Here is a 13,024-nt window from a genome sequence, read left to right as displayed (position 1 = left end):
TAACAACAACAGGACGGCAGGACGGAGAACGGGGCCACCTGTCATTGTTTCTACCATGGCTGCCTCGTCTGATACAAGTAACCACGCTCCTCCTCGCCATCCCTCATCTCCAACTCCTCTGACCTCACTATCCCTCCTCTCCAACTCCTCTGACCTTGCTATCCCTCCTCTCCTCTCCTCTCCTCCCCAACTCCTCTGACCTCGCTATTCCTCCTCTCCAACTCCTCTGACCTCGCTATTCCTCCTCTCCAACTCCTCTGACATCGCTATTCCTCCTCTCCAACTCCTCTGACTTCGCCATCCCTCCTCTCCTCTCCAACTCCTCTCCTCCCCAACTCCTCTCCTCTCCTCCCCAACTCCTCTCCTCCCCAACTCCTCTCCTCCCCAACTCCTCTCCTCTCCTCCCCAACTCCTCTCCTCCCCAACTCCTCTCCTCCCCAACTCCTCTCCTCTCCTACCCAACTCCTCTCCTCTCCTCCCCAACTCCTTTCCTACCCAACTCCTCTCCTCTCCTATCATCTCCAACTCCTCTCCTCTCCTCCCCAACTCCACTCCTCTCTTCCCCAACTCCTCTCCTCCCCAACTCCTCTCCTCTCCTATCATCTCCAACTCCTCTCCTCTCCACCCCAACTCCTCCCCTCCCAGCTCCTCTCCTCTCCAGCTCCTCTGACCTCGCTATCCCTCCTCTCCAACTCCTCTCCTCCCCAACTCCTCTCCTCCCCAACTCCTCCCCTCCCAGCTCCTCTCCTCTCCTCCCCAACTCCTCTCCTCTCCTATCCAACTCCTCTCCTCCCCAACTCCTCTCCTCTCCTCTCCTCCCCAACTCCTCTGCTCTCCTCCCCAGCTCCTCTCCTCTCCTCTCCTCTCCTCTCCTCCCTGACATGATAATCAGCTTTACCTAACAGGTCTGTTTTTAAATGGTGACACTATTTATACAACCAGCAGCAACGGCTGTAGATCCATGTCCTTATAGAGCTCCTGTCTGAGATCCCTGTTCAGATACAACCAGCAGCCCTACAGCTGTAGATCCATGTCCTTATAGAGCTCCTGTCTGAGATCCCTGTTCAGATACAACCAGCAGCCCTACAGCTGTAGATCCATGTCCTTATAGAGCTCCTGTCTGAAATCCCTGTTCAGATACAACCAGCAGACCTACAGTGAGGGAAAAAAGTATTTGATCCCCTGCTGATTTTGTACGTTTGCCCACTGACAAAGAAATGATCAGTCTATAATTTTAATGGTAGATTTATTTGAACAGTGAGAGACAGAATAACAACAAAAAAAATCCAGAAAAACGCTTGTCAAAAATGTTATAAATTGATTTGCATTTTAATGAGGGAAATAAGTATTTGACCCCTCTCAATCAGAAAGATTTCTGGCTCCCAGGTGTCATTTATACAGGTAACGAGCTGAGATTAGGAGCACACTCTTAAAGGCAGTGCTCCTAATCTCAGTTTGTTACCTGTATAAAAGACACCTGTCCACAGAAGCAATCAATCAATCCGATTCCAAACTCTTCACCGTGACCAAGACCAAAGAGCTCTCCAAGGATGTCAGGGACAGGATTGTAGACCTATACAAGGCTGGAATGGGCTACAAGATCATCGCCAAGCAGCTTGGTGAGAAGGTGACAACGGTTGGTGAGATTATTTCGCAAATGGAAGAAACACAAAATAACTGTTAATATCCCTCGGCCTGGGGCTCCATGCAAGATCTCACCTCGTGGAGTTTCACTGATCATGAGAACGGTGAGGAATCAGCCCAGAGCTACACGGGAGGATCTTGTCAATGATCTCAAGGCAGCTGGGACCATATTCACCAAGAAATCAATTGGTAACACACTACACCGTGAAGAACTGAAATCCTGCAGTGCCCGCAAGGTCCCCCTGCTCAAGAAAGCACATATACATGGCCGTCTGAAGTTTGCCAATGAACATCTGAATGATTCCGAGGACAACTGGGTGAAAGTGTTGTGGTCAGATGAGACCAAAATGGAGCTCTTTGGCATCAACTCAACTCCGTGTTTGGAGGAGGAGGAATGCTGCCTATGGCCCCAAGAACACCATCCGCACTGTCAAACATGGAGGTGGAAACATTATGCTTTGGGGGTGTTTTTCTGCGAAGGGGACAGGACAACTTCAAATCAATTTATAACATTTTTGACATGTGTTTTTCTGGATTTTTTTGTTGTTATTCTGTCTCTCACTGTTCAAGTAAAACAACCATTACAATTATAGACTGATCATTTCTTTGTCAGTGGGCAAACATACAAAATCAGCAGGGGATCAAATACTTTTTTTCCCTCACCGAAACACTAATTTACACCCTATGTGGAGGTTAGGGTTGAAATTCACTCAAGTTGTTTGGGTTTTGTAGTGACGCGTTGTGTTGCTCGTTGGTTTCTGCAAACTTGGATTGGATAGGTGATGTCATATCTGAAGTCAGTGTGTGTCAGTTGGATAGGTGATGTCATATCTGAAGTCAGTGTGTGTCAGTTGGATAGGTGATGTCATATCTGAAGTCAGTGTGTGTCAGTTGGATAGGTGATGTCATATCTGAAGTCAGTGTGTTTCAGTTGGATAGGTGATGTCATATCTGAAGTCAGTGTGTGTCAGTTGGATAGGTGATGTCATATCTGAAGTCAGTGTGTCAGTGGGATAGGTGATGTCATATCTGAAGTCAGTGTGTGTCAGTTAGGATAGGTGATGTCATATCTGAAGTCAGTGTGTTTCAGTTGGATAGGTGATGTCATATCTGAAGTCAGTGTGTGTCAGTTGGATAGGTGATGTCATATCTGAAGTCAGTGTGTGTCAGTTGGATAGGTGATGTCATATCTGAAGTCAGTGTGTGTCAGTTGGATAGGTGATGTCATATCTGAAGTCAGTGTGTGTTTGACAGAGTCTCTGTCTCCTCTCATCAGGAGATAGTGTGTTTGACAAAGTCTCTGTCTCTCCATTCTACTCCCCTCTCATCAGGAGATAGTGTGTTTGACAGAGTCTCTGTCTCCTCTCATCAGGAGATAGTGTGTTTGACAAAGTCTCTGTCTCTCCATTCTACTCCCCTCTCATCAGGAGATAGTGTGTTTGACAGAGTCTCTGTCTCCTCTCATCAGGAGATAGTGTGTTTGACAGTCTCTGTCTCCTCTCATCAGGAGATAGTGTGTTTGACAGAGTCTCTGTCTCTCCATTCTACTCCCCTCTCATCAGGATATAGTGTGTTTGACAGTCTCTGTCTCCTCTTATCAAGATATAGTGTGTTTGACAGAGTCTCTGTCTCCTCTCATCAGGAGATAGTGTGTTTGACAGTCTCTGTCTCCTCTCATCAGGAGATAGTGTGTTTGACAGAGTCTCTGTCTCCTCTCATCAGGAGATAGTGTGTTTGACAGAGTCTCTGTCTCCTCTCATCAGGAGATAGTGTGTTTGACAGAGTCTCTGTCTCCTCTCATCAGGAGATAGTGTGTTTGACAGAGTCTCTGTCTCCTCTCATCAGGAGATAGTGTGTTTGACAGAGTCTGTCTCTCCATTCTACTCCCCTCTCATCAGGATATAGTGTGTTTGACAGTCTCTGTCTCCTCTCATCAAGATATAGTGTGTTTGACAGAGTCTCTGTCTCCTCTCATCAGGAGATAGTGTGTTTGACAGAGTCTCTGTCTCTCCATTCTACTCCCCTCTCATCAGGAAATAGTGTGTTTGACTGTCTCTTAGTCTCCACACACCTGTTACCGGAATTGGATGTGTGGGTGTCACATGGAATCATTTGTAATCTCTAGCTAGCTTCTGTTTTTAGACAGCCTAGATACACAGATACACACACACACACACACACACACACACACTCATTTACATAGCTTATAGTTGCGGTGACTAAATGGTCTCGTGGAATTTGACTGCAGTCATGACTCGTGACCACCGGTGTGGCGGTAATACGGTCACCGTAACAGCCCTGCGCCTGGCACCTACTACCGTACCCTGTTCAAAGGCACTTAAATATTTAGTCTTCCCATTCACCCTCTTAATGGCACACAGCTATACTGATTGAAGTGGATTTGTTGGAGAGAGAGACCTGTTGGAGATGGACCTGTGGAGAATTGTTGGAGAGAGAGACCTGTTGGAGATGGACCTGTGGAGAACTGTTGGAGAGAGAGACCTGTTGGAGATGGACCTGTGGAGCACTGTTGGAGAGAGAGACCTGTTGGAGATGGACCTGTGGAGAACTGTTGGAGAGAGAGACCTGTTGGAGATGGACCTGTGGAGAACTGTTGGAGAGAGAGACCTGTTGGAGATGGACCTGTGGAGAACTGTTGGAGAGAGACCTGTTGGAGATGGACCTGTGGAGAACTGTTGGAGAGAGAGACCTGTTGGAGATGGACCTGTGGAGAACTGTTGGAGAGAGAGACCTGTTGGAGATGGACCTGTGGAGAACTGTTGGAGAGAGAGACCTGTTGGAGATGGACCTGTGGAGAACTGTTGGAGAGAGAGACCTGTTGGAGATGGACCTGTGGAGAACTGTTGGAGAGAGACCTGTTGGAGAGAGACCTGTTGGAGAGAGACCTGTTGGAGATGGACCTGTGGAGAACTGTTGGAGAGAGACCTGTTGGAGAGAGACCTGTTGGAGATGGACCTGTGGAGAACTGTTGGAGAGAGACCTGTTGGAGAGAGACCTGTTGGAGATGGACCTGTGGAGAACTGTTGGAGAGAGACCTGTTGGAGATGGACCTGTGGAGAACTGTTGGAGAGAGACCTGTTGGAGAGAGACCTGTTGGAGATGGACCTGTGGAGAACTGTTGGAGAGAGACCTGTTGGAGATGGACCTGTGGAGAACTGTTGGAGAGAGACCTGTTGGAGAGAGACCTGTTGGAGATGGACCTGTGGAGAACTGTTGGAGAGAGACCTGTTGGAGATGGACCTGTGGAGAACTGTTGGAGAGAGACCTGTTGGAGATGGACCTGTGGAGAACTGTTGGAGAGAGACCTGTTGGAGAGAGACCTGTTGGAGAGAGGTTCTCCCTCCCTCTCTCTCTCTCTTTCTGAGCAATTTAGAGGCTCAAGAGATTTCCTTTCTGAGCAAAGTAAACGTGTGAAGTACAGCCCTCTTAATAAATGTCTCTAGTGGGTTTATGTTGAAACATATTGATGAGAGAGCATCGTATTTCTTCCCCTTCGTACTGTGAACCATTGTAGTGTTATAGAACTCCTGCTCCTACTGTGAACCATTGTAGTGTTATAGAACTCCTGCTCCTACTGTGAACCATTGTAGTGTTATAGAACTCCTGCTCCTAATGTGAACCATTGTAGTGTTATAGAACTCCTGCTCCTACTGTGAACCATTGTAGTGTTATAGAACTCCTGCTCCTACTGTGAACCATTGTAGTGTTATAGAACTCCTGCTCCTACTGTGAACCATTGTAGTGTTATAGAACTCCTGCTCCTACTGTGAACCATTGTAGTGTTATAGAACTCCTGCTCCTACTGTGAACCATTGTAGTGTTATAGAACTCCTGCTCCTAATGTGAACCATTGTAGTGTTATAGAACTCCTGCTCCTACTGTGAACCATTGTAGTGTTATAGAACTCCTGCTCCTACTGTGAACCAGTGTAGTGTTATAGAACTCCTGCTCCTACTGTGAACCATTGTAGTGTTATAGAACTCCTGCTCCTACTGTGAACCATTGTAGTGTTATAGAACTCCTGCTCCTACTGTGAACCATTGTAGTGTTATAGAACTCCTGCTCCTACTGTGAACCATTGTAGTGTTATAGAACTCCTGCTCCTACTGTGAACCATTGTAGTGTTATAGAACTCCTGCTCCTACTGTGAACCAGTGTAGTGTTATAGAACTCCTGCTCCTACTGTGAACCATTGTAGTGTTATAGAACTCCTGCTCCTACTGTGAACCATTGTAGTGTTATAGAACTCCTGCTCCTACTGTGAACCATTGTAGTGTTATAGAACTCCTGCTCCTACTGTGAACCAGTGTAGTGTTATAGAACTCCTGCTCCTACTGTGAACCATTGTAGTGTTATAGAACTCCTGCTCCTACTGTGAACCATTGTAGTGTTATAGAACTCCTGCTCCTACTGTGAACCATTGTAGTGTTATAGAACTCCTGCTCCTACTGTGAACCATTGTAGTGTTATAGAACTCCTGCTCCTACTGTGAACCATTGTAGTGTTATAGAACTCCTGCTCCTACTGTGAACCATTGTAGTGTTATAGAACTCCTGCTCCTACTGTGAACCATTGTAGTGTTATAGAACTCCTGCTCCTACTGTGAACCATTGTAGTGTTATAGAACTCCTGCTCCTACTGTGAACCAGTGTAGTGTTATAGAACTCCTGCTCCTACTGTGAACCATTGTAGTGTTATAGAACTCCTGCTCCTACTGTGAACCATTGTAGTGTTATAGAACTCCTGCTCCTACTGTGAACCATTGTAGTGTTATAGAACTCCTGCTCCTACTGTGAACCATTGTAGTGTTATAGAACTCCTGCTCCTACTGTGAACCATTGTAGTGTTATAGAACTCCTGCTCCTACTGTGAACCATTGTAGTGTTATAGAACTCCTGCTCCTAATGTGAACCATTGTAGTGTTATAGAACTCCTGCTCCTACTGTGAACCATTGTAGTGTTATAGAACTCCTGCTCCTACTGTGAACCAGTGTAGTGTTATAGAACTCCTGCTCCTACTGTGAACCATTGTAGTGTTATAGAACTCCTGCTCCTACTGTGAACCATTGTAGTGTTATAGAACTCCTGCTCCTACTGTGAACCATTGTAGTGTTATAGAACTCCTGCTCCTACTGTGAACCATTGTAGTGTTATAGAACTCCTGCTCCTACTGTGAACCATTGTAGTGTTATAGAACTCCTGCTCCTACTGTGAACCATTGTAGTGTTATAGAACTCCTGCTCCTACTGTGAACCATTGTAGTGTTATAGAACTCCTGCTATAGAAAATTGATTCTTATTTGTCTAGAATCTTGTTATTTTGTATTTTATTTTTTGTCTATTTATTGTACAGTATTATGAAAAATATTGTTTTATATTTGTTATTTGGATCCCGAGTGGCGCAGAGGTCTAAGGCACCGCATCTCAGTGCTAGAGGCGTCCCTACAGGCACACTGGTTCGAATCCAGGCTGTATCACAACCGGCCGTGTTTGGGAATTCCATAGGACGGCGCACAATTGACCCAGTGTCGTCCATGTTTGGCCATCATTATAAATAAGAATTTGTTTTTAACTGACTTGCCTAGTGAAATAAAGGTTACATTTAATTTGAACAAATTAGGCTGTTACCTTATATATATATATATATATATATATATATATATATATAAACCAGAAACCCAAAATCTAGAGCCCCAAAATAGTCCCCCCCCAAACTTTTTTTTCTGCTAGATAATCTATTTTCTTTTAAAATTATATATCTATCATCTGTTGCCTAAAAATAATAAATTATACAAAATGATTCATTAAACAAAATGATTCATTAAACAAAATGATTCATTAAACAAAATTATTCATTAAACAAAATGATTCATTAAACAAAATGATTCATTAAACAAAATGATTCATTAAACAAAATGATTCATTAAACAAAATCATTCATTAAACAAAATAATTCATTAAACAAAATGATTCATTAAACAAAATAATTAATTAAACAAAATGATTCATTAAACAAAATAATTCATTAAACAAAATGATTCAGATACAAAATGGTTTCCTTATTTGTAACCCATAAACTAGAAGAAGAAGAAGAAACAGTGTCAAAATAGTGCCGTCCATTCTAGAAGAAGCGCGGTGGGAGGGCCCTTAGCCCTGTCTCCTTCTGGCTGTCTGTTGGTTGGCTAAGGCTGTAAGTCGCCTTAATAACGGCATTAAATGGTTGTGCACTGGCTCGTTGGCCGCAGTTCCCTGTCTGCCCGGTGTAGAGAGATCTACAGCCACAGTCGTCATTGGCCATGGAGTTGTCTGTCAACGCGGCAGTCCAGAACACAGCGGGTCGGTACAGTATACCGTACAGGGCTAGGCTAGATCACGTGAAATGAGAACATTAGCCTGTAGCTAAATGACGTGCCTGGGTGGCGCCGTGTGGTGTCGTGTGTGTGTGGGGGGGGGGTGTGCCTGCCTGCGTAGGTGTCTGGTAGATTATCCTGCTGGGTGGATTGGGGTGTGGGGGTGTTGTCCACCCTCGGTACACGTGGCTGAAGATAATCCACACCACAGTATATCTTTAGATGTACTTTAATAAGGCTGGGGTTTAGGGGGGGGGGGGGGGGGGGGGGGGGGGGGGGCCTTGAGAGGAGGAGGGGAGGAGGGGTGGACTTTAATAAGGCTGGGGTTTAGGGGGGGGGGGGCTCTGAGAGGAGGATGGGTGGACTTTAATAAGGCTGGGGTTTAGGGGGTGGGGGGGGCTCTGAGAGGAGGAGGAATGGAGGAAGGGTTAGGCCTTGGACCCAGGGCAGTGCTGCAAAGGCTCATGGGATATATCTCTGTTGAGGAGTTTATCTGTTAATCTGTGCGGCTTGTCGTAAAGGATGTGTGTGTGTGTGTGTGTGTGTGTGTGTGTGTGTGTGTGTGTGTGTGTGTGTGTGTGTGTGTGTGTGTGTGTGTGTGTGTGTGTGTGTGTTACCTGGTGTTGGGTGTGACCTGGTGTTGGGTGTGACCTGGTGTTGGCTGTTACCTGGTGTTGGCTGTGACCTGGTGTTGGCTGTTACCTGGTGTTGGCTGTGACCTGGTGTTGGGTGTTACCTGGTGTTGTGGATGTTACCTGGTGTTGGGTATTAGGGAGGTTACCTGGTGTTGGGTGTTAGGGAGGTTACCTGGTGTTGGTTATTAGGGAGGTTACCTGGTGTTGGGTGTTAGGGAGGTTACCTGGTGTTGGGTATAAGGGAGGTTGCCTGGTGTTGGGTATTAGGGAGGTTACCTGGTGTTGGGTATTAGGGAGGTTACCTGGTGTTGGGTATTAGGGAGGTTACCTGTTGTTGGTGGGGTTACCTGGTGTTGGGTATTAGGGACGTTACCTGGTGTTGGTGGGGTTAGCTGGTGTTAGGTGTTAGGGACATTACCTGGTGTTGGGAATTAGGGGGGTTACCTGGTGTTAGGGGGTTACCTGGTGTTGGGTGTTAGGGAGGTTACCTGGTGTGGGGTATTAGAGAGGTTACCTGGTGTGGGGTATTAGGGAGGTTACCTGGTGTTGGGTATTAGGGAGGTTACCTGGTGTTGGTGGGGTTAGCTGGTGTTAGGTGTTAGGGACGTTACCTGGTGTTGGGAATTAGGGGGGTTACCTGGTGTTGGGTGTTAGGGAGGTTACCTGGTGTTGGGTATTAGTGAGGTTACCTGGTGTGGGGTGTTAGGGAGGTTACCTTGTGTTGGGTATTAGGGAGATTACCTGGTGTTGGGTATTAGGGAGGTTACCTGGTGTTGGGTATTAGGGAGGTTACCTGCTGTTGTGTATTAGTGAAATTACCTGGTGTGGAGAATTAGGGAGTTTACCTGGTGTGGGGTATTAGGGAGGTTACCTGCTGTTGTGTATTAGTGAAATTACCTGGTGTGGAGAATTAGGGAGTTTACCTGGTGTGGGGTATTAGGGAGGTTAACTGGTGTTGGGTGTTAGGGAGCTTACCTGGTGTCGGGTATTAGTGAGGTTACCTGGTGTTTGGGGGTTACCTGTTGTTGGAGGGGTTACCTGGTGTCGGGTATTAGGGAGGTTACCTGGTGTTGGGGGGGATTAGCTGGTGTTGGGTGTTAGGGAGCTTACCTGGTGTTGGGTGTTAGGGAGCTTACCTGGTGTCGGGTATTAGTGAGGTTACCTGGTGTTGGAGGGGTTACCTGGTGTCGGGTATTAGGGAGGTTACCTGGTGTTGGTTATTAGGGAGGTTACCTGGTGTTGGGTGTTAGGGAGCTTACCTGGTGTTGGGTGTTAGGGAGGTTATCCGGTGTTGGGTGTTAGGGAGGTTATCCGGTGTTGGGTGTTAGGGAGGTTACCTGGTGTTGGGTGTTAGGGAGGTTATCCGGTGTTGGGTGTTAGGGAGGTTACCCGGTGTTGGGCGTTAGGGAGGTTACCTGGTGTTGGGTGTTAGGGAGGTTATCCGGTGTTGGGTGTTAGGGAGGTTACCCGGTGTTGGGTGTTAGGGAGGTTACCCGGTGTTGGGTGTTGGGTGTTAGGGAGGTTACCCGGTGTTGGGCGTTAGGGAGGTTACCTGGTGTTGGGGGTGTTACCCGGTGTTGGGTGTTGGGTGTTAGGGAGGTTACTCCCTCCCCATGAGACCTCACATCTGGAGCGCACCTGGTAGCCCACCTGGTACCCTGCAGCTGGGGGGGCTCTGAGAGGAGGAGGAATGGAGGAAGGGTTATGCCTTGGACCCAGGGCAGTGCTGCAAAGGCTCATGGGATATATCTCTGTTGAGGAGTTAATCTGTTAATCTGTGCGGCTTGTCGTAAAGGATGTGTGTGTGTGTGTGTGTGTGTGTGTGTGTGTGTGTGTGTGTGTGTGTGTGTGTGTGTGTGTGTGTGTGTTGGGTGTTAGGGAGCTTACCTGGTGTTGGGTGTTAGGGAGCTTACCTGGTGTCGGGTATTAGTGAGGTTACCTGGTGTTGGAGGGGTTACCTGGTGTCGGGTATTAGGGAGGTTACCTGGTGTTGGTTATTAGGGAGGTTACCCGGTGTTGGGTATTAGGGAGGTTACCTGGTGTTGGGTGTTGGGTATTAGGGAGGTTACCCGGTGTTGGGTGTTGGGGAGGTTACCCGGTGTTGGGTGTTGGGTGTTAGGGAGGTTACCCGGTGTTGGGCGTTAGGGAGGTTACCCGGTGTTGGGTGTTGGGTGTTAGGGAGGTTACCCGGTGTTGGGCGTTAGGGAGGTTACCCGGTGTTGGGTGTTGGGTGTTAGGGAGGTTACCTGGTGTTGGGTGTTGGGTATTAGGGAGGTTACCCGGTGTTGGGTGTTGGGGAGGTTACCCGGTGTTGGGTGTTGGGTGTTAGGGAGGTTACCCGGTGTTGGGCGTTAGGGAGGTTACCCGGTGTTGGGTGTTGGGTGTTAGGGAGGTTACCTGGTGTTGGGTGTTGGGTGTTAGGGAGGTTACCCGGTGTTGGGCGTTAGGGAGGTTACCTGGTGTTGGGTGTTAGGGAGGTTACCTGGTGTTGGGGGTGTTACCCGGTGTTGGGTGTTGGGTGTTAGGGAGGTTACTCCCTCCCCATGAGACCTCACATCTGGAGCGCACCTGGTAGCCCACCTGGTACCCTGCAGCTGGGGGGGCTCTGAGAGGAGGAGGAATGGAGGAAGGGTTATGCCTTGGACCCAGGGCAGTGCTGCAAAGGCTCATGGGATATATCTCTGTTGAGGAGTTAATCTGTTAATCTGTGCGGCTTGTCGTAAAGGATGTGTGTGTGTGTGTGTGTGTGTGTGTGTTGGGTGTTAGGGAGCTTACCTGGTGTTGGGTGTTAGGGAGCTTACCTGGTGTCGGGTATTAGTGAGGTTACCTGGTGTTGGAGGGGTTACCTGGTGTCGGGTATTAGGGAGGTTACCTGGTGTTGGTTATTAGGGAGGTTACCCGGTGTTGGGTATTAGGGAGGTTACCTGGTGTTGGGTGTTGGGTATTAGGGAGGTTACCCGGTGTTGGGTGTTGGGGAGGTTACCCGGTGTTGGGTGTTGGGTGTTAGGGAGGTTACCCGGTGTTGGGCGTTAGGGAGGTTACCCGGTGTTGGGTGTTGGGTGTTAGGGAGGTTACCCGGTGTTGGGCGTTAGGGAGGTTACCCGGTGTTGGGTGTTGGGTGTTAGGGAGGTTACCTGGTGTTGGGTGTTGGGTATTAGGGAGGTTACCCGGTGTTGGGTGTTGGGGAGGTTACCCGGTGTTGGGTGTTGGGTGTTAGGGAGGTTACCCGGTGTTGGGCGTTAGGGAGGTTACCCGGTGTTGGGTGTTGGGTGTTAGGGAGGTTACCTGGTGTTGGGTGTTGGGTGTTAGGGAGGTTACCCGGTGTTGGGCGTTAGGGAGGTTACCTGGTGTTGGGTGTTAGGGAGGTTACCTGGTGTTGGGGGTGTTACCCGGTGTTGGGTGTTGGGTGTTAGGGAGGTTACTCCCTCCCCATGAGACCTCACATCTGGAGCGCACCTGGTAGCCCACCTGGTACCCTGCAGCTGGCCCTCCTCTTCCTCTAGGTCAATAGATAGACTGTTACTATGGGGATGATTAGCTAGGTCAATAGATAGACTGTTACTATGGGGATGACTAGCTAGGTCAATAGATAGACTGTTACTATGGGGATGACTAGCTAGGTCAATAGATAGACTGTTACTATGGGGATGACTAGCTAGGTCAATAGATAGACTGTTACTATGGGGATGACTAGCTGAGTCAACAGACTGTTACTATGGGGATGACTAGCTGAGTCAACAGACTGTTACTATAGGGATGTCTAGCTTTTCTGCTCATTGCTAGTTTTCTTTGCAGAAGAAAAGTAAATGTGGATTGTTATTTTGGCTTTGGCGCAGCGCCACATTTAAATATCTACAGCAGAAACACTGACTGAATTTCCATCCCGCCTGATGTAGGAGGGAGGGATGGAGGGAGGAGAGGAAGAGGGAACAATGTGGAGATTGTTGATTCAGGGTTGTTATCTGGCTGCTGAGGGGGCCACGGTGGAGGTGTGTCTCTCCCTGCCTGTAGGTCTGTTTATCTTGGCTGCTGTACAACCCAGTACAGCTGGTTCTCTCCTTCCTTCCTTCCTTCCTTCCTTCCTTCCTTCCTTCCTTCCTTCCTTCCTTCCTTCCTTCCTTCCTTCCTTCCTTCCTTCCTTCCTTCCTTCTTTCCTTCCTCCCTCCTCTCTCTCTGTCTTTCTCCTCCCTCCCTCTCTACCTCGCCCCATGTACCATTTCTCTCACCCCTCTCCCCCTTCACCCTTCTCAGACCTCTCAACACTATTATCCTCTCACCAGGAATGTCCAAAACACCGCTGACTACTGGCGTCTAATTTTCCAGATTGCAAATCTCTGCTGTGACCAGCGTGAAGCAGTTAGCTACAACAGAGATG

The 13,024-nt window shown here is 48.0% G+C and overlaps 1 protein-coding gene across 2 annotated transcripts in view; it reads left to right on the top strand.

Annotated features, from left to right (window-relative positions):
* LOC110506208 (C-terminal-binding protein 2) overlaps positions 1-13,024 on the top strand; it is an 87,773-nt gene that overhangs the window by 30,001 nt on the left and 44,748 nt on the right. The window contains exon 1 of one of the 2 annotated variants that reach the window (XM_036972611.1): positions 1-77. This exon is cut by the window's left edge and continues 1,625 nt beyond it. The exons of the other annotated variant lie outside the window; for it this stretch is intronic. Coding sequence (XP_036828506.1) covers positions 1-77 — 77 coding nt within the window. The remainder of the gene's footprint in view (positions 78-13,024) is intronic. 2 annotated transcript variants of the gene reach the window in all.

Source organism: Oncorhynchus mykiss, unplaced genomic scaffold, assembly GCF_013265735.2.
Source record: "Oncorhynchus mykiss isolate Arlee unplaced genomic scaffold, USDA_OmykA_1.1 un_scaffold_186, whole genome shotgun sequence".
NCBI lineage: Eukaryota > Metazoa > Chordata > Actinopteri > Salmoniformes > Salmonidae > Oncorhynchus > Oncorhynchus mykiss.
This window is presented reverse-complemented; position numbering and strand designations above follow the sequence as displayed.